Source organism: Girardinichthys multiradiatus, chromosome 22 (assembly GCF_021462225.1).
Source record: "Girardinichthys multiradiatus isolate DD_20200921_A chromosome 22, DD_fGirMul_XY1, whole genome shotgun sequence".
NCBI classification, from domain to species: Eukaryota; Metazoa; Chordata; class Actinopteri; order Cyprinodontiformes; family Goodeidae; genus Girardinichthys; species Girardinichthys multiradiatus.
In genome coordinates this window covers 26237523-26259075 of record NC_061814.1, presented here as the reverse complement: position 1 = coordinate 26259075, position 21553 = coordinate 26237523, and the positions used below count along the sequence as shown (strand labels likewise).

General features: G+C 41.2%; 1 protein-coding gene across 2 annotated transcripts in view; it reads left to right on the top strand.

The window, feature by feature from the left end:
• The first annotated feature begins 3411 nt into the window (after nucleotides 1-3411).
• The window catches only part of slit1a (slit homolog 1a (Drosophila)), a 108539-nt gene continuing 90397 nt past the window's right edge, over nucleotides 3412-21553 (top strand). For both annotated transcript variants that reach the window (XM_047351649.1, XM_047351648.1), the window contains exons 1-2: nucleotides 3412-3947; nucleotides 19035-19106. In XM_047351649.1, the coding sequence (XP_047207605.1) occupies nucleotides 3745-3947; nucleotides 19035-19106 (275 nt within the window). In that variant the 5' untranslated portion in view covers nucleotides 3412-3744. The remainder of the gene's footprint in view (nucleotides 3948-19034; nucleotides 19107-21553) is intronic.

Sequence of the window (21553 nt, the reverse complement as noted above, 5' to 3'; positions counted from 1 at the left end):
TCTGACCACACCAGTGTACCAGCCGATCCACCTCCTGTCTGTATGCAGACTCATCACTGTCCTGGATCAGTCCAATAACAGTGGTGTCATCTGCTGCAAACGTCAGGAGTTTCACAGATGGGTCCGCTGAGGTGAAGTCTTTTGTGTAGAGGGAGGAACACACCCCTGGGGGGCGTTGGTGCTGATGGTTATTGTGGGGGAGAAGGTGCTCCCAAGCCTTTTGCTGCCGTCCCACTGACAGGTGAATGCTGAGACTTTGAGCTGGAGGAGCTTCCGGTGGAGGATGTCTGGGTTGATAGTGTTGAAGGCTGAGCTAAAGTCCACAAACAGGATCCTGGGGTACATCCCTGGGTGGTTGAGGCGCTGCAAAAACAAATGTATTCCAAAGTTCACTACATCATCTGCCGACCTGTTTGCCCAGTGGGCAAACTGCAGGTGGTCCAGCGGGGGGCCTGTGATATCCTTCAGGTGCTTCAACACCAGTCGCTCAAAGGATTTCATGACCACAGACATCAGGGCGATAGGCCTGTAGTCATTTAATCCTGTGATGGTGGGTTTCTTGGGTAGTGGGATGAGGGTGGAGTGTTTGAAGCAGGAGGGAACCTCACACAGCTCCAGTGACTTGTTGAGGATCTCAATGAAGATGGGGGCCAGTTGGTTGGTGCAGGTTCTCAGGGATGATGGGGAGACATCATCAGGTCCTGAGGCCTTCTTTATTTTCAGGTGCTGAAAGATCCTATTTACATCTTCCTCTGACATTCTAAGTGCAGGCAGGGAGTCTGAAGGTAGGGGGGTGGTTGGTGCATGGCAAGAATTTGTATCAGAATGGGATGTGGAGGAGTTGGGTTGAGGTGTGAACTACTGTTTGTCATACCTGCAGTAGAAGCCATTCAACTGATTTACCAGGTGAGGCGTCTGCTCAGAGTTGGGGGAATGGCTCCTGTAGGCAGTCAGGTTTTTCAAACCAATCCAAACAGCACAAATGTCTCCATGTGAGAAGCTTTTCCCTAGGTTATCACTGTACCTTCTCTTCTCTGCTTTGATCTCCTTGGTCAGTTTGTTCCTGGTTTGCTTATACAGGGCCTGGTCCCCACTGCTGTAAGCCTCTTCCTAATCCCTGTCCAGCTGCCTCAGATGAGAAGTAAACCAAGGTTTATTGGTGTTATTGTTTAGGCCTGTAACATCTGCTTTGACTCATCAATCCACTTAACAGTCCGAACCACAGGTTTGGAAAATTTTAATTTCTGCCTGTAGGTTGGGATGAGGTGGACCAGAGAGTGGTCAGTGGATATGCACGGTTCTTGGACTAAGAGTGGGAATGTTTTCCAATTGCATTAATACATTGAAATAATAGCAGGTATGAGTACACTGTAGTTGGTTGACTTTTTACTGGCATGTGTTAAACTATGCTGCCTGACTATAAAGTGCTTTAAACTTAATGTAGACTTTTTGTGGTTATGTGTGATTTTTTTTCACTCCAACCATCTGCAGGAGCCTCTGTCTGTACTAATGCACTTGATGTACAAGAAAGACCTCTACACTACCTTGCAAAAGTATTCATATCCTTTTTTTTTTAACTGTGTCCTGCCTGGCAGAATACCCTTTTTTACACAGTTCAAGCTCAGTCAGATTGGATGGAGAGCATTTGTGAACAACAGCTTACAACTTTCGCAAGCATTTTCAGTTGTCGGTCTGGACTTTGACTGGACCTTTATAACACATGAATATGCTTTTGGGTCTCCAACTCCAGTCTTCGAGAGAGCTACCATCCTACAACTTTTAGGTGCCTACCTGCTCCAACACACCTGAATCAAACTGGCTGAAATACCTCTCAGCATGCCTGGTAATGAACCATTCGTTTGAATCATTTATGTTGGAGGAGGGATGCAGCTAAAAGTTGCAGGAGTTGTAGATTTGGATGCATGTTTAACGTCAGCATCCTGCGTTCAGGAGTCTCAAGTCTTTTGCAGCCTCCAAGATTTTCTTCCAGCATTGCCCTGTGTTTAGCTCCATCCATCTTCCCATCTTTTCCAGCCAGCTTCCCTGTCCCTACTGAAGAAAGCAATCCCCACAGCATGATACTGCCACCACCTTGTTTAATCATATTGTTATATAACCTGCTTTTAAATTATCTACACGGACTCGTACTTGTCGTCTTCTTCTTTATCCGGGACCGGGTCGTGGAGGTATCAGACTTAGTGGAGACCCCCACACTTGCCTCTCCCCAGATATATCCTCCAGCTCCTCTGGGGTGAGCCCAAGGCGTTCCCAGGTAAGCCAAGAGGCATAGTGCCTCCAGCGTGTCCTGGGCTGTCCCCTGGCCCTCCTCCTGGTGGGACGTGCCTGGAAAAAACCTCCCGGGGGTGGCGTCCAGGAGGCATCCGATACAGATGCCCAAGCCACTTCAACTGACTCCTCTCAATGTGGAGGAGCAGCGGCTCTACTCCAAGCTTCTCCCAGAAGGCCAGGCTCCTCACCCTGTCTCTAAGTGAGTGACTGATCACCTTGTGGAGAAAGCTCATTTCAGCTTCTTGTGTCCGGGATCTTGTTCTTTCGTTCATGACCCAAAGATCATGCCCATAGGTGAGGGTAGGAACATAGTGAGAATAGTGTTCTCTAATAAACTTATGAGGCTTTCCCCAGACAACTGGATTTGCTTACTGGACTAAAATTGACCATCTGGATGTTTTCTCTAGGCAATTCCTTGCACTGGATTTTAATTAGGGGCATCAGGGCAAAGAGGGCTGAATATAAATGCAGAGAGCACTTTTCAATTTTTAGCAGTAAAAAATGTTGAAAACCACTTATGATTTTGCTTCCACCTGAAATCCCAGTAAAATATCCTGAAGTCTGTGGTTGTAATGTGACAAAATGTGCAAAAGTACAGTTACTTTTCCAAGGTACTGTACTTGTTGATTATTTATTCTGTATTTTTTCACCTCTCTAGACTGGGGTGTTGATTCTTCTCATCCCCTTTGGATTCTCATGCGCAGTCTCTCCCTCTGGGCAGGGGCTTTGTAGTGTCATGCAGGTTAGGACTGTCTCTCTCTCTGTGGGGTTTGCCTGGAGGCAAACCTGAGAGAAAAGAACGTGGTGGCGTAATTGTGTGTCTGAAAAGAGGAAGATATTTGGAGTAGATTTGTATTGTGAAGAGAGTCAAGGGAATGAAAAAGGGATCTTAGGAATGAGTGTGAGTTCAGGCAGGGTTGTGTTGGAGGGGGTGTTGTATGAGGAGGGAGAGTAGTGTGGGTGAACAGGAGGGGTAGGGGTGGAGTCGGGGCTCTACTATTTGTAGATCCCTGTGATGGATGACTGGTGTGTGTGTGTGTGCAAGAGAGAGAGAGAGAGAGAGAGAGAGAGACTGGCTTTTTTTTCTTGCTTCTTCTCTATTCCCTCTCTCTTCAGGCGAGCGGAGCAGAGAAGGACTGAGAGGAGGACAGACGTATGCAGACCAGAGCACACCAACTCCACAAAGACGAGACAGGAGAGGAGTTTGCAAGGAGAAAAGAAAGAAAGAGAACATCTCTTTTGTTACATGAACAAACTATAGTGGATATCAAAGCTGCATCACCACAGCTGTGGGATTTGTGTGGAAGATCTTTTTTTCTATTCATACTCTCCAGTTAAATAAAATTATTCCAACGGACTTGTGAGGTGCAGCAGGACTTGTGGAAGCCAAAGGAGGAAGAAAAACAGAAAGGTGGACAGAAACGAGTAAGAAAAAAAGAAGAGGAGGCTTTGAACATGCCCATTGAAGGTAGCAGTTTTGAATCAAGCATGGGTAGGCTGGCTGGGAAGTGGATGTGGCTGCTGATGCTCTCTGCCCTGATGTTGGGCAATGCCAGTGCCTGCCCGGCGCTTTGTACCTGCAGCGGCACCACAGTGGACTGCCACGGACTAGGTCTCAAAACTATGCCAAGGAGTATTCCCCGCAACACTGAGAGACTGTGAGTGCCATCTCTACTTCCTTTCCCCCTTGTCTGTGTATCTATGACAGAGAAACCATCAGGCTGTGTATTATCTTCCCATTGATTCCACTATGGCTATGTTATTGTAGTTCACATGGGTTTCTTTAGATGGAAACAGAACAATAGCCCTGCCTGTGTAAGCTGTGTGTGAGTGCATGTGTGAATGTGCCAATCAGACAGCCAGCCACTCTCTGGCATTCCAGTCAGGTATAAATAGACATCAGAGACTAGAAAAAGCAGGAGCAGATGTGTTCCTTACAATTTTATTTATTTATTTTTTGCATGTGTCTGTTATTTAGTTATCTGTTTGTTTAAACTTTTTCATCTTAAGTTGTTTGCATTGTTTTGCCCATTAAGAAGAAATTAAGTCAAATTTTGCTCCAGTGTCAAGTTTAATGACTTTAGTTCCCTGAAAGGTTCTGTGATATTTAAAGAAATGTCTCATCAATCCTGCTGACTTTGCTCTCTCTGTCTTTATCTACCTTTCTTCATTTTTCACTATCCTCCACTTGTGTGCTATCCTCTTCTTCTCGTTCTGCCCATGTCATGCATCTGAACGCTCTCCCCCCAAATGGTTAAATCATGTAGAAAATTAAGCAAATCTGCTGCTTAAGTGAGTCCTACACGAGGATCACCTAAGCTGTCTTGTAAAGATGTTAGTCGATGCTACCCCTGCAGAGGGGTGTTTCTCAATCTTTTCTGACATTCCTCTGAAATATTCATCTGCAAAATCAGAGGGAGCGCAAAGTGGGGGGGAAATAGATTGTTTTGTTTCTGCTTTAAGAATATCTGCCATGAATAAAGCATGTGGTGGGAACAGAGCAGAGAAAGTCTGTGTCAGAGGCATCAGTGATGGCATTGTGGGAGCTGGCTGCATATTTCATGCTTTCCACATTTAATTTCTAAGAACACCCATGTTTTTTTTTTTAAACCCCCGTGCAGTTTGCATACATGCAAACACCAGTTTAATTGTGAACCGAAGAGGAAACGTAGTCATTTTGGGACTTCCTTTTAGAAAAATGACCCTTTACACTGGAGATATTCCCCACATCTTTACTCAAAGAGCATTTCTGTGTAAACGTTGCTTGTGCATTTGTAGGTCAAGTAGTGCATCTCTTTTGCATCATGTTTGACACACAGGACATGCTCCGCATAACAGTTGCCTAATATATTTTCAGGTCAATGCCTTTCTTTTTTCAGAGGTGGGTTTTCTTCATGTAGAATGCTGCTGGTCTCTGCTCGGTAGTTTTGTTTAACAATTGAAACTGGTCTCTGAGCGAGCTTTGTGTATGGTGATTAATCAAGAGGAGGGAGCAAATCAAAACAGCTCTATTGGCCACACATGATGGTCCCATGTTCAGTTGTAGATTTATGGATGTTTCTTTGGAAAATAAGGGATTACGTGAGCAACATTTTGTAACCGGTAGTGTAGTCAAAGGTGAGTATTAGGGTGAATTGCGAAAGTATTCACATCACTCGAACTTTTTCACATTTTGGCCACAGAGTTACTGTTATAGATCAACACAATTGTGAAATATAAGAAAAATGATACATGATTCTAGAAAGGTTTTACACACAAAATGTCTGGAAATGTGGCATCCATTTGAATTCAGCTCTGTTTACTTTGATGCACCTAAATGAAATTTAGTCTGATCAAGTACCTTCAGAAGTCACATCCTTCATGGAAAGAATCCAGGTGTGTTTAATTTACCCCAGTATTAATGCAGCTTTCAACATTAGTGAACAAACAGCATCATGAAGACCGAGGAGCCCACCAGACAAGTTAGAGAAAAAGCTGAGGAAAGCTCACGGAGCGCTGTTTAATCTCTAATCTGAAAATGGAAAGAGTATTGCTGCCTGCCAAGGATGACTGGAGAAGGAGAGGATTAATCAAAGAGGCAGCCAAATAGCCCATAGTAACTCTGGAGGTGCTGCAGAGATCCACAGCTCAGGTGGGTGAATCTGTTAGTCATGCATTCCTCAAATCTGGCCTTAACTGAAGAGTTGCAGTAAAAAACGTCGTAAGAAGTCCTGTTTCTAGTTTGCCACAAGCCATGTCGGGGACACAGCTAACATGGGTAGGTGGTCTGCTCAGATGAGACAAAAATGTTACTCTTTGGCCTACATGATAAAAATCACATGTGTCAGAATACCGAATACTGAAGAAAAATGGTGGCAGCATGCATCAGGCTTGGGTGATGCATTCCTTCAGTATGGAGAGGAAAACTGTTTAGAGTTGACGAGAAGATGGATGGAGTTAATACAGGGCCGTACTGAAGGAAAACCGGTTAGAGGCTACAAAACACTTTAGACTGGGTTGGAGGTTCATCTTCCAGCAGGAAACAAAACCACACAGGAAAAGATGTTTTCAAAACCATGAAATCCACTTCGTGTCTGTATACCAAATAAAATCCTTATAATCCACAGTAACATTCGTGGTCTTAATCTGCAAAATTTGACAACTTTTAAAGTGAGAGGCGGAATGCGATTCCCAGGGTCTGGAGCCAACCTTACATACACAGAAACTCCACTAATAAATTATTGTATATGATTATATAAATCCTTGTATTATATTATTTAATTTAATATTTATTTAATCACATAAAATTTTGTTTCAGTACATAACTTACTTTTGCTATACTTTTTTGGAAATTAGCATAGCATTTTTTTTGAGGAGCGTATTTGCCTGTTGGGTCCACTCTGTGTAAGTAGGCTGTTGAGACAGACAGCAAAATCCCATTTGCACTTGTCAGTGTGGGTTTGGATCAGGTCTGACCCCTGTGCTCCTCAGACCAGCGCATGTAATGAGACTCTGAGCTCCAGGTGTTAAAATCACTCTCTGTCGAATAAGGGCCAATGCCCCTTTGTCCCCTCTGCCTCAGCTTTGCATCATTTTGTCATTTTATCTTTCCTCTCTCTTTATCTTTTGCAGTTAGCTTTTCAAATTATCGACTCTGGCAAATATCACATTAATTTGATAATCACACTGAAATCTGCCTCAAACAAAAGAAAATCTGTGATGCTGATTAAAGTGACTCGCTCTAAGCTGTGTGTTCGATAGATATCAAATTAACAGTCCAGCTGCTCAGCTTAAATGTTTGTCTGTCTGTTAATGAATTGATCTGCACAACAAGAGGAGTTGTGTATCTAAGTGAATGTGGATGCTTTCATGTAATTGTGGAAAACAACATTATAATGGGCAAGAAAATACCTTGCACTGAGATCAAAGGGCGCCTTGGAGCTCTTCCAGAATAGATGAGATGGAGGCTGCACACCATATGCATGTATTCTCTATTGTTTATTCATAAAGTTGGGCATGTGCCTCCATATGTTTTATATGCCTGCGTGCTGTGAATCAGTAATGCTAGATGATAACACACGGGGGTTAGTGCTGGTTGAGGGGCTCGGTGGCTTTGATAGCTTTAAGGGTTTGGAGGTAGGAGTGCTTGTGCTTGTGCCAGATTTTGCCTGCAGTGTTTTTGGCATAAACACATAGCTGGTACAACTGACAGCTCACTGGGCATCTGATCCATAATTTACTGTGACGTGGTTGAACACCACCTACCCACTATACCTGCCAGCTCTGGTTACAGTAGAGATGAAAAAAATTTAGGTGAGTGTAAGAATAAAAGAGCTTATCACTGATGAAAGGAAACTAAACTGATGAACCAAATATAGGAGTAAAGAGTGTTGTAGCTCAGCCACAAAGCTCATTAATAAATGAGAATGACTTTGGTATTTATTATGGAGGGCAAGAAGGTGCAGCCCTGGGGTGAACTGAATTTAATTCAGGTCCCGTTTCACAGCCTAATTTATCCATTCTCATTGCTGATAATCCTGTGAGGAGGAAAAATGCCTGGAATGAAGATCGTACAGAGGATGTTTATTCACAATGGATCACTGTGAAATTACAGGCCTGGGACTGCATCAGTTCAATGTACTGGCTTTCCAGCACAGCTGCGAGTTTCTTTGTTCAATTCTTAAGAAGGCCGCCCTCTCTCCCTCTATTTCTATAACTTACTTTATATTCTGATATTTTATATATTTTTACCATTTCTCTGCCTGTCAAAATGTGGTGCCAATATTTTTAGGTAGCATTTGCAGGTCACAGTTCATCCTCTGCAACTCTGCGGTTTTTATTTTCCATTTGACCTTAGCACCTTTTTACACTTAACATTACATGTACAGCTGGAGTGTTGCTTGTCTAAGCAGAACGATGGCTGACCGCTAAACATCAAAGCCAGCTGGTGTGTGTCCATACACACCCTCTGGCCTGCTCTCCAGATGAGTATAGCTTCTCTTTGGCTGTTTTTGATAACACCCAGGAGACATGAGGAATGACCTTATCAACAGAGTGTGCGAGTGTTGCCAAAAATCACCTTTCAAGTGCAGTGCATAAATTTGTTTTATATAAATCTGCTTGACTGGCATGCATATATATACAGAATGATATATGTGCTTGTGCACATTGGGGAGCACATGTGTGATTGCTTTGTTTTGCCTGAAAGTGCCTGCGTTTCAGCAGACTATAAAAAGGGAGTTTTTGGAGAATCCATCTAGATTGCTTTATTTTTTTTCTCAGAAGACTTGCTTTGCTTGCAACCCAACTGGCTCGATAGCAATAAGCTGAAGAGTTAAGGGGACAGTGGAGATGTATGTGTGTTAATGTATGCAGCATTGAGCACTCGGATGAGTAGATAGATATGTCGTCGTAATATATATTTCACACTTGTCAAGGCACTTGTGTTTTAAACAAGTTTATTTATTAATAGCAGCACTTCAGATTAATTTGATCTTTTTACTGTAAATTAGAATCATGAGATTAGTAAAAGTCATAAATCAGTTAGAAAATGCAGAAACCTTTGAAATACCATGTGTGATTTTTTTCCACAAACTTGAAAAACCCTAATAAGCTATAAATAAATAAATGAGATTTAATTATTTCTGGCAACTGTAAAATGAATTGAACTGCTTTAATACTAAAATGTCACAGCCCGTGACAAAGGATCACACATTAAAACAGTCGTTGTCTAAAGCTACATATACGCTGCTCAAAAAAATAAAGGGAACATTAAGCAACACAATATAACTCCAAGTAAATCAAACTTCTGTGAAATCAAACTGTCCACTTAGGAAGCAACACTGATTGACAATTAATTTCACATGATGTTGTGCAAATGAAATAGACAACAGGGGGAAATCTTTGGCGATTAGCAAGACACACTCAATAAAGGAGTGGTTCTGGAGGTGGGGACCACAGACCACTTCTCGGTACCTATGCTTTCTGGCTGATGTTTTGGTCACTTTTGAATGTTGGTGGTGCTTTCACACTCGTGGTAGCATGAGACGGACTCTACAACCCACACAAGTGGCTCAGGTAGCGCAGCTCATCCAATGCGAGCTGTGGCAAGAAGGTTTGCTGTGTCTGTCAGCGTAGTGTCCAGAGCCTGGAGGCGCTACCAGGACACAGGTCAGTATACCAGGAGACGTGGAGGAGGCCGTAGGAGGACAACAACCCAGCAGCAGGACCGCTACCTCCACCTTTGTGCAAGGAGGAACAGGAGGAGCACTGCCAGAGCCCTGCAAAATGACCTCCAGCAGGCCACAAATGTGCATGTGTCTGCACAAACGGTTAGAAACCGACTCCATGAGGATGGTATGAGGGCCCGACATCCACAAATGGGGGTTGTGCTCACAGCCCAACACCTTGCAGGATGCTTGGCATTTGCCAGAGAACACCAGAATTGGCAAATTTGCCACTGAGGCCCTGTGCTCTTCACAGATGAAAGCAGGTTCACTCTGAGCACATGTGACAGACGTGACAGAGTCTGGTGACACCGTGGAGAGCGATCTGCTGCCTGCAACATCCTTCAGCATGACCGGTTTGGTAGTGGGTCAGTAATGGTGTGGGGTGGCATTTCTTTGGAGGGCCGCATGGTCCTCCATGTGCTCGCCAGAGGTAGCCTGACTGCCATTAGGTACTGAGATGAGATCCTCAGACCCCTTGTGAGACCATATGCTGGTGCGGTTGGCCCTGGGTTCCTCCTAATGCAGGACAATGCTAGACCTCATGTGGATGGAGTATGTCAGCAGTTCCTGCAAGATGAAGATATGAAGCTATGGACTGGCCCGCCTGTTCCCCAGACCTGAATCCAATTGAGCACATCTGGGACATCATGTCTTGCTCCATCCACCAACGTCACGATGCACCACAGACTGTCCAGGAGTTGGCAGATGCTTTAGTCCAGGTCTGGGAGGAGATCCCTCAGGAGACCATCCGCCGTCGCGTGAGGAGCATGTCCAGGCGTTGTAGGGAGGTCATACAGACACATGGAGGCCACACACAATACTGAGCCTCATTTTGACTTGTTTTAAGGACATTACATCAAAGTTGGATCATCCTGTAGTGTGTTTTTCCACTTTAATTTTGTGTGTGACTCCAAATACAGGGATCCATTAGTTAATAAATTTGATTTCCATTGATGATTTTTGTGTAATTTTGTTGTCAGCACATTCAACTTTGTACAGAACAAAGTATTCATTGAGAATATTTCATTCATTCAGATCTAGGATTATTATTATTTGAGTGTTCCCTTTATTTTTGTGAGCAGTGTATATATATATATATATATATATATATAATTAAATAATTATAATTATATAATTGTTATTATCTAAATATACTGGGTATTTGGAGTGGGGTTCTGTGGAGCAGTATGCATAGTAATCAGGAAGATTTTCTCAGGAAGCTGACAGTGAGTCAGACCTATTCTAAAAAGGTGCTTCAAGCCAAAACTGACAAATATTTAACCCCCAAGACTTTAGTATCACAAACAGGTTAAGATTAAACCACAACATTTTCAAACAAGTTTCACACGTACCAGTTTCCAACACACTGATCTTCACGGTCTGACTCAACATTGACACTGTAAAGAGTATCCTTCAAAACTATTTATTTACAACTGTAACAATTTATGCTGCTTAACTAAACTACAGATACTACAGACTGGGTCTCCTCTCCCAGCAGTTGAGCTGTTCTCTATACAGAGCAGGTGGAATGTTGCTATCAGTGGGCTCTGTGGGAGGTGAAACCCATACGCTCTCTCTATTCAAAGGGACCAACAGACTCTGGCTCAGACCCAAAATAAATCAAATTACCAGTTGTCAATGAACATTTGTGAGGCAAAAGTTTTCTCAGTTCTATGTTTGCCTTATATGAAACATAACAGATGTGGCGGAGCACAGATGTTTTATCCACATGATGTTCTTTCGCACTCAAAGTGCACATTCATATAGCCCAAATGCCTTCATACAGAATGAAAAGCCACAACAGAACCTCAAAGTCTGTGGCTGAACAAACTACAGATATGCCATAAACCATGAAAGGACCTTCAGTCCTGGCCTCTGCTGCATATTATTGTATGTGTGTGTTCTTCTTCCCCTCCTGTAGTGCCGCCTCATATAGAAACAGATGTTTAATTGATTCCCTTTAACCTAAAATAGTTTGATCAGCACGTCACTGTTACTCTTGTCTTTTCCCTTGATCTAATTGTTTCTGCCATTCCCATTTCATGTTGATTTTTTTTGCACCATGAATTTGTATGTTTCTAATGAATGCATGCACTTTTACCAGTCGGTGTTTTTACAGGGAGAAGGCTTCTACAGGACAGAGAAGACCCCACAGTGGTCGGGGCTGTGAGAAAGAACAGTGTGTGTGTGTGTGTCTGTCTGTGAGCGATCTACTTGATGTTTAACTTTCCTATCAGTAATCTTGCTCCTGAGGCCTGACTGAGCAGAATGAAAATTGTAAATAGCCCTTGAGGAGCCCAGGAGCAAGGAAACACACTTAGACACTCACTGCACACATAAGTGCACTTATATAATTATCGACACACACACACACACACAGTAAAAATGTAGAGTTAGAGTTGACGGCATTAACTGCTTGTCTGAAAACCACATGTCAATGAAGAGACATGTTTTTTGCTCAAGCTGAGCAGAAATCTGACCTCTTAGTGTGGATAGAAATGTTGCAGTAAGGTTAAACAATATGGTCTCTGTGGCTTTTTGTTACCAAAAGAAAGTAGTGCATAACTGTGAAGTGGAAGGAAAAATATATGTGGTTTACAAAATGCTTTACAAATAAAAATCTGACAATGGTGCCCTGCTTTTATAATTACCCCTTTTACTCTGATAATACTTATTGCACGTGCAAACCAATTGGAAATCTGGAAACCTACATATTTTTCTATTTTGGTTCCATTTAATTTCCCATCAACTCTGACAAGCTTCCATGTCCCTGCTTAAGAAAAGCAACCCCATAGATTGATGGTTCCAATACCATGTTTTACTGTAGGGCTGTTGTTATCAGTGTGATTTGCAGTATTAGTTTTCAAAACATAGTGTTTTGCACGTGGATCAAAATGTTGCATTTTGGTCTAATCTGCCCAGAGCATTTTCTTCCACATTTTCATGTGTTCCCTACATGGCTTGTGGCAAGCTCTTTTCGCAACTCTTCCATAAGGTCCAGAATTGTGGAGTGTACAAGTAATAGCTATCCTATCATCAGACTCTCCCACCTGAGCTGTTAATCTTAAAAAATCCTCCAAAGTTTCTGTGGGTCCTTTGGCTGCTTCTGTAATTAATGCTTTCCTCGCCCAGTCTGTTAGTTTAGATTGATGACCATGTCTTGGTAGTTCTTGGTGGGTGTGTAGTTGTGGTGTATTCTTTTTATTTTCCAGTGAGGGATTGAATAACATTTTGTAAGATGCCCTAAGGACTGGATATTGTTTGGTAACCCAACCCTGCAGTAAAACTCTCCACAACTGTATCACAGTCCTGTCTGGTGTGTTCCTTGGTCGTCATGATGGTGTTTGTTCGCTAATGTTCTCTAAGCCCTGAGGACATTTGGATTTATTCTGAGATTAAATACTCAGAATTTGGCTCTTGTTCAATTCAATTCAATTCAATTCAATTCAATTCAATTCAAAAATACGTTATTAATCCCAAAGGGAAATTAAATGTTACTAAATTAATTAATTAAATGTTACTAAGGGTAATTGGGTTGGTTGTACTGGATTTTATTTTTAGATGAATCTGAAAAACTGGAGCTAAATGCAAATTTTTGTGAATAATTTTAAAAGTAATTTGTCCTTTTCCTTCAATTTTACAATTATGCACTTGTTTGTGTAGGTCTAAAAAAATCCGAAAAATCCAAATAAAATACCCTCAAAGGTGGAGTTGTAATTTAGCAACAATGTGTAAAAGTTCTGGAGGTTTGACTGCTTTCACAAGGCACTGTATGGCAATATCAAATTCAGCCAACTGATTGCAAAGCCTATCTCAGCTGGTATGTTGGCCACTGTCTCACCAGCTCTTGAGAGACTTCATCCCTCTGCTGACACGTCCCAGACAGACTGTCAGCTTCTTGCAGCTCTTCTTAGTTACTCGCAACACTCTACCACACAGCTGCACACCGTCACTTTCAGTCAGCTAACAACCCTATCAGAGTTGCTCTGTCTTCTTTCCATTTCTCAGTGACTGTATCGCTTCGCTGCTCTCTGCCCACCTGTGTGTTTAATGGCTGTCACTTCCATATGCTGTCCAATCTGCAGGAGAAGAAATGTTTAACTTGTTAGCAGTTTCTCCACCTGCTCATTGATCGGGGGAGAAATGGTCGCAGGTCTGCTGCTCAAACAGCGATATTAGTCTGTAGTTGTGATTAATGGGCATCCGTGTTTTAGGTTGCACAGCCTTGGGGTTCTCGTTATCAGATTGTTTCCACAGCATGGAGTTGGACAGCACCATGCCACTATTTCTCAATCAGCGGGTTTCTGTATTTCCTGCTAGGCTAAAGCTGTTCAGGACAAATGTTCTGGTGGTGTTCTTAGCAGAATGATGGCTTAGAAAAATCTAAGCAAATGAATGTGACAGTTAGATGTAATATCAGATAAGGATGAGGACACATAGTCTTCCCTTGTTGGCATTGTTTACAGTCTGAAATAAATGACCTGACCATGGCTTTGTTTCAAGGCTGAAAGCCTTAGATGGTTTAAGAAACCCACCTTTGTGAGGAACACAACTTTTGTGAAATCACAGAAGAAGAATGTGACCTTTTATTAGTGATGTAATCCCAAGAAAAGAAAGTTAAATAGGTCTTTATCCTTTCAGACACATCCCCAAATGTGTCTCAAAGTAACTCTAATGAATTAACCTATCAGAAGCTTACAAAGCCACAACATCCTCATCTGGGCATTCCCAAATTGGAATAGTAATCAAGGTGCATAAAAACTTTAGAACTTCAGAACAAACATGTAATAAAATTCTTTAATTAGTAAATTATTTCAGCATTTTGCAAGTAGGAAGCAATTTGTCATCCTATCTGATCTAAAGCAGGAAAGGTTTAGTCTGACTTAATGTCAGAACGCAAGAGAAAAAGGTAGTGTCTTTTTATTCATCTAGTTTCATATGTACATCTTCTATATTATATGTCCCAAACACTCTTCTCAGTACCACTAAAGGCAGTCCCAGTACTACCAGTGTGACTTGCATCAAAGATGGAGAAAAATAGCTTTGACTATGTTTTGCATAGTCTCACATACCAGATATAAATTCAATAAAATTCAGTTTATGTATGAAAAAAAAACATAAAAAGAGAAATCTTTAAAAAAAAAAACACATAAAAAAATATAATGAATGATGAACGTTCGGTAATTAATTTCAGCATCTTTTTTTACGTAATGACAGTGAATGCACCACAGTGTTTCAATGTAAGGACTGTCCTTATCACCTTCATTTGGATACCTTTCATTGCTCCAGGCATAACTGTGCGTTGCACTTGTTTCATGTGAGAAGAATTCGTTTTCTACTGGATATTATCAGGACATCAAGAAAAAAGCACATGGCTGGAGAAGTTGTTTTAAAGCTTTAGTGATGTGCATCTTAATTAGTGTGCTAATTAACTGTATGCTAATTACCATTAATTGAACACAGCTGTGCACCGAGTTAAAACAACAGGATAAGAAGTTGAGTTGTACTCAGAGACCCCGGTAAAAACAGGCCTCGTGTATTTTCCAGTTGATGTGTTTAAGTACATTCCTTCCTCAAAGTAAAACGCAATAGCTTATTCTGCCTATTGTAAATCTCTGTTTTCTTGTACCTTCTTTACACTAGACTTTCATTTCATCTAGCGTGGCTCGATTCAAAACAGGTCCATAACAAGGCTCTGCACAGGACTCCCAGCAGCTGGCACAAATAAACCTAATGAGTTTTTCAGTACTGTAGCAGCGCTTGCAGCCCCCTTTGAATTATAAGGATCTATAGTAGTAGAGCAAAGCTGCCCTGTGTCCACCCGAGGGAAGTTGCATCAGGAAATATTCACCAGCATCAATCAGCTCAGCATGGAAGATGAAGAGGGATTAGGATAGTGATGTCATAAATCCAATATCTCCCCAGGAGGTGTGTCAGCAGTGGGAATTCTTTCTGCCAGAGGTTTCCAGAGGATGGAATGGATTTGAGTGAACCATTTGGAGCTGGAAATCGTTTGCTGTAGGAATTTGGAATGATAGCTAATAATTTTCAGGCTTTAAAGTAATACTGTTGTACTTTAATGCAAAAATCTGTCTAGAGTTAGTGTAAAAAAAAACGTGTCTACGGAATAAGTTGGCATGCCTTTACTGTGATGCCAAAAGTTATTGCTTGGCTCGCTTTGATTTGGGAAAAAACAGCACAGACTCATTCTGTAACTAATAAATAGCACATTTGTCCTTTGATACATCATGTATGAGTTTGGCATACTTTGCTTCTGTTTAGTTAGATATTGAGCAATTATTCACACAGAAGCAGATGATTATTTACACTGGAAATGAACATAAGAGGCGTTTCACCACCAGTAAGCTTCCCGTGTTAAACAGGTGCCGAGAACGAAACATGATAGGTGTTTATGTGAATTTAGATGACCAATGCCTAAAGGGACAGTTTGGATTTTTTGGAACTTGACAACTAGTAGATCCAGTATCAGTGACTTACTAGCAACAGAGACTGATCTCACTTTGGAAAATCTCATGAAATGATAAAGCTTACAGCTAGCCAGACTGGGGCCTATTCCAGAGCAGACTACTAGACACTGATGCAATGAGCCAAAACTGTTTAAATGATTTTTAAAATCCATTACTTCTGCATCACAGACAATGTTTGATTAAAGTGATAGTTCAGGTTTCAAGCAGTTATAAATAGTTAATATCTTATGCAGTAGATAATTCTTATAGCATCTTCATTTAATATAAATCCAGATCCAACAGAGGCCAATACCAAAGTAAGTCATAAAACACCTCCAGTCTGAAAAATGTCTCAGTGGTTTATACATACGCCATTTTATTAACTTCTCACCAGTTGTCATGTTTGCAATGAGCGGTTATTTACACAGAAGCTAAAAATTCACACTGGAAATAAAGCCTGGAGGCGATGTGGCACTGACAATCTTCCTATGTGAAACGCAGACTGTGGACTGGATATGTAAAGGGTTTTCGGTCTGAGTAACTATGTTAAAAAAGATGTAATTTACCGTAAAAATGCTTACTTTTGCTGTAAAATACCCTTCACCTAAACTGCTATAATATTCTAGCTTTCTACACCTCATTATTCTGAGTCAAACATGCTGATGTTTTACATGTTGCATTCTCAGTGCATGATTCACAGTGGAAGATCAGTTGTGGTGCACCACCTCCTTCCATTTTTAATGTAAATTATCATCAGCTTCTCAGTACAAATGTAAAGATTGGTTGAAAGAGTCATAAACCAGCGCTTGCAGAAATGCTATATATTTCTGGAGTTTGGAGCTGTTTTAAGACACTAAAGTCAGTTGTGGTTTTGGCCCTTCTCAGACTAGCTGTTAGCTTCAGCCTCCAGGAACACCCAAAATTTCCCAATTTATACTAAATGAAGATGCCAGGAGAGTTATAACTTATTATAGTCTTTTACCAGGATATCAATTCAGAAATCCTAAACTATCCCTTTAATTCAGTGTTTGTTGCGAAACCCCATCGGAAGAAATTTCATTAGGTAAACTGTGCAGCTCCACAGCCTTACTCTGACTGGTTCTACCATCAGCCTGCAGGAGACATCTGAGCATTGTCCAAATCTTGCAGCCCTCCTGGACATACTTAAAGAACACATTTTCTCAGAATAGGTTCTTTTTTTAGTCACATTTTTTTCCACATTTACAAATGCCTTCTCTCCTCTTCGTCATCCTCTATCTTTCTCTGTTTAAATGTCCTCTGGGTCTAGTCAGGAATGACCACCCTGAAGATAAGACACTGGAAATCCCAAAGATTGTGTATCTGTATGTGTGTATATCTGCGTAAGCACCTGTAATGAGTGCCACATGTGTGAGCCGAAGCCCAGGCTAATGAAACCCAGTCCATTATTTATTTTCCCGTGGCTGTGTTACTCTGCTTATCAATGCACCTGTGTATATATATAAATATATATATAAAAGCACATGCATACGCGTCCTTGTGTGCACATGCATGCACCATCTGTCTGTAATGACCGCTCTCTTTCGTATTGCATAGCGCTACAGTCCCTCGAGTGGTCATTAGACGAGAGAGCGACTGAGGGAAAGAAACCTGTGCTTCAGTGTAGATTTTCAAGCCAGATTTTGCTTTTGGAGAGTGGGTTTGAGGGATTCAGAAAAGGGTGGAGACATACTTACAAACTGCATAAAAGTGAGAAGATCTGCACTTTTTTACATGCTTTGTTTTCCATCTTTATAAAAGTACAACTTGCTACTGAGTATTTAATGTAACCGCAAATAAACACGATGAGGTTCAGCATAAAACTGACAAAAGTTAAATTTCTGGATGCTTACCTGTTTTGACAGTGGGTCCATGTGCAATTCTTTTAGGAAATAATAGTCTTACAATGGAAATCAAAAGTCAATTCAAAATCTTTGTTTTACGATTGTTTTCTTTGCCCTTTATTGTTGCAGTGATGGTTAGCATTCAGCAGGGAGGTAGCTCAATTATATCTTCAGCACTTAGCTTTCTGGCCTTGCAGCCCTACTCAAATCCCCTCCGCTGGCTCCTGCTAATCCCCAGCAATTGTAGAAGGACATGGTGGATAGAAAGCAGGGAGTATTGGGGGGTTGTTTGTGTATGTATGTGTATGTATGTGTGTGCTGGTGGTAGATATGAAATAAAAAGGCACCCAGGGAGTTTAAATGTGGCCTCCTTTTAACAGCACTGCTTAATGTTTCCCAGTGGAATTAGAATTGAGCTTGAACTTCCTTTTAACCAGAGTCAGCCCAGCAATGTATGGTACATTTGACATCACATTTCATAAAACATCAACTTTCTCAGGGTATGTTGTAGTCAGAACTAGGGACTTAGACTGCGACTTAGACTCTGGTCACACTTAAGCCACAAAAACAAAAGACTTAGATTTGACTCCACTCAGACTCAAAGTCTGGGACTCTACTCTCATGAACAATCTTTATCTCATGTAATAAAGCATGAAAGTAAGCCAGTAAATGTAGACCATTTGAGGGGTATTTGATTTTGTCCTCTCTGAGTGACTGTAATGTATACAAATTACTTGTTGTAATGGTATTATTAATCACAGTACGTATGCGTTCTTTGCAATGTTTGAACTTGGCACTCAAAGATTTGAGCTTGACATGTCCTTTTCCTTAAAGTAATAGGACATAACTTGTACTTGTTCCTCAATAACTTAAAACGTGGCTTAAACTTGTCTCTCAAATGATTTGGAGTTAACTTGAATTTGCCCCTCCAAGATTTGAATTGGATTTCTCTCTCAGAGACTTGGGAATTGATTTGGATACACTGACTTGTGAACATCTGTACTAGTATTTGTGTATGTTGTACTGAAGAGCTAAGCTCCCTTTGTATTTGTATGTAAAGTGTGCAGCTGTATGTGCTAAGATTGTGCATCATGTATCAAAAGCTAAAGCTTCTTCCATGCAGCTTTCCTTTAGTCACCAGGCTAAACAAGTCCAGTAGGAGATACAAGATGAATAATTAATCTATGTTTGCGTGTCTCTCTTTGCAGGGAGCTGAACGGAAACAACCTCACACGCATCACCAAGAGTGACTTTGCTGGCCTGAAGTACCTCAGAGTTCTGTAAGGAGTTATCTTTGTGTTCATGTGTAATGATGAGATGTTTAACTGTGTGTCACTGTTTATCTATTCATGTCTACCTGAGCTGCATGTAACCCTGTAGCTTGCAGTTTGTCAGACTTTCTGCTCAGATTAGCATAAACCCAGTGAAGTGGCAATGCTTTCGTCAAGTGTCCCACTCAGAAGTACATTAAGCTACAGAGTGACTCCAACAAGCAATGTAATGGACTTCTCTCTAACTTTGTCCCGCTTGTTTTAGCTGCACCTATTGTACACACACGCACATTGACTGGCCTCAACATCACCACAAGCAGTGCTCCTAAATAGGCTCTCTGCACAGTTAACACATTCAGGTGAAGTCATTGACTCTCTGTCGTATAATTACAAAGCACTTATGATTTGATGTAATAAAGTAGCTATAAATGTGTCTCTACCCCTTTTTTCACCAACATGGTTTGGAGCCCATTCTGGTACCCCGAACGTAATTTCTTCATCTGTGGGTGGGTCAAAGCTGCAGACAATAGAAACAACAAATACAACAGCGAAGACAAAGAATGCATCGTATAATTATTATTTATATGTTTGCAAAAACACACTAAACATACATTATATGACGACTTGTGTCCGTTACACTCTCGGACGCTGAACATATGCAAATGAAAACATTGTACATACCATTCTTGCACTAAATTGCCGTCTTCTTTTTCATATTATCTGTTTTTTATGGATGCTCTCATTTTGCATTAAAAGAAATATTGCACGCAGCACAGCAAGCTCCACTGTCTCGCTAACACGCTGTGCATCGCGCACTGTTGATGACTCATGCTTGGCTCCCAAATCCGATGGAGACTTTAGTAACGTCTTAGGTGTTAAAAACACTGTGAAAAGGGAAGCTGTGTAGATTTGAACATGTTTTGAAAGTAACGCGAGATGAACATGAGCTGCCCCGCATAGCTTGATTTTTCACTCATTATAAAAACTTGCCCCATCCCCCACTGCCTCGTTCCCCTCTTTGTATCCCCTTTTTCTACTTCCTTTACGCCACCGGCTTCACGAACTAGTGTGGAGATTAAATGCCTTGATGTCACTAACTTGTCACCTGCAAGTTAGGAGGAGCTCTTTGCTGGAGTAAAAATTTCCCTGAGCTCTGATTCTCTCACACTCACCAATTACAGTGCATAAGATACATGATGACTATATACTGAACCTGTACATGTATGGCTGTCTGTGTTGGTTCTGTAGCACCTTAGCAGTAGCCCATGCAGTTTATTGACCTCTGATCCTGCTGACCTTTGAGGAAGAAAGAAAGCAAGAACAGAGGGTTTATCTTTACAATCAGCTGCCATCTAATCTCTCATTTGACACTGGATGTTTGGCTAGTCGAAGTGAGAAAAGTCTCTGTGGCAGAAATCAGAACAATGGAAACTAAAAAGTTGCCCTCAAGCCATCCTCTAAAAAGGTTTTCTCATCACCAAAGTACTCACCAGGTTTTTTTTTTAAAGTTTCATTTAAATTCATGAGAAAGAGATATGAGGTGAAGTGCACTTTTCTCTCCATGTTTATGGAGTGTGAACAGTGATTAGCATTTATATTCGATTGAGAGGAAGCCTGGACTGCTGAGTTACAGTGTGCTGTGGGCTCACAGGAGACAGGAGAGGTTGCCTTCAACAGAGCCGTTGTATATGTAATGAAGGGAAGGTCTTGTTGCTCTTAGGTGTCCTGCTGCACAACTTTTTCTCCTTCCTGACAGTGTGTTATTGTAACACTTCAAACACTATCCAGTCCTTCTCTATGTTCATCAACTCTGGCAACATAGGACAGAGAGTGTTCCTGGTTGCAAAGGGAGTCCTTGTATACCACCCTGGGCAAGCCCATCCTTATGCCGTGCATAAAAATAATTTACCCGTTTTATTTACAGTTTAAATAAAAGCAGTTTATTTTACATCAATATTATATTTAGCTAATGTTAAATCTTATTTATACCCTTCTCATTAATCAGTAGAATATCTTTATAGGAATTACAGCAAACTTATAATTGCTGACCAGCTTTTTGCATGTTTCCACTGATCTTTTGACTATTTATCATCTGGTGATGAGATACGATTCTTTGAGGTTGGAAGGCCTCCTTACCATCACCCTAATCTTTAATGCCCCCCAAAGACTCATTGCTTTCAAGTCCAAAATGAATTGGCCAGGGGTATAAACATTTTAGAATTAATTTTAAATAAATAGATATACATTGGGCTTTGGACATGTGATACATGTTATTGTAAAGTTCTCCAGTCTAGGTTTCATTATGTTTTAAAGGTTGCGGGTTTGATTTCAGATTTCCCCATCTACATGTTGAAATGTTCTTTGAGGTGTGAGTATGAGGGGAAAAGTGCTATATGTGTTCAGCCCTTTTGCCATTTACTCTGCCACCAGCAAACACACTGGTGATGCAAATAAGC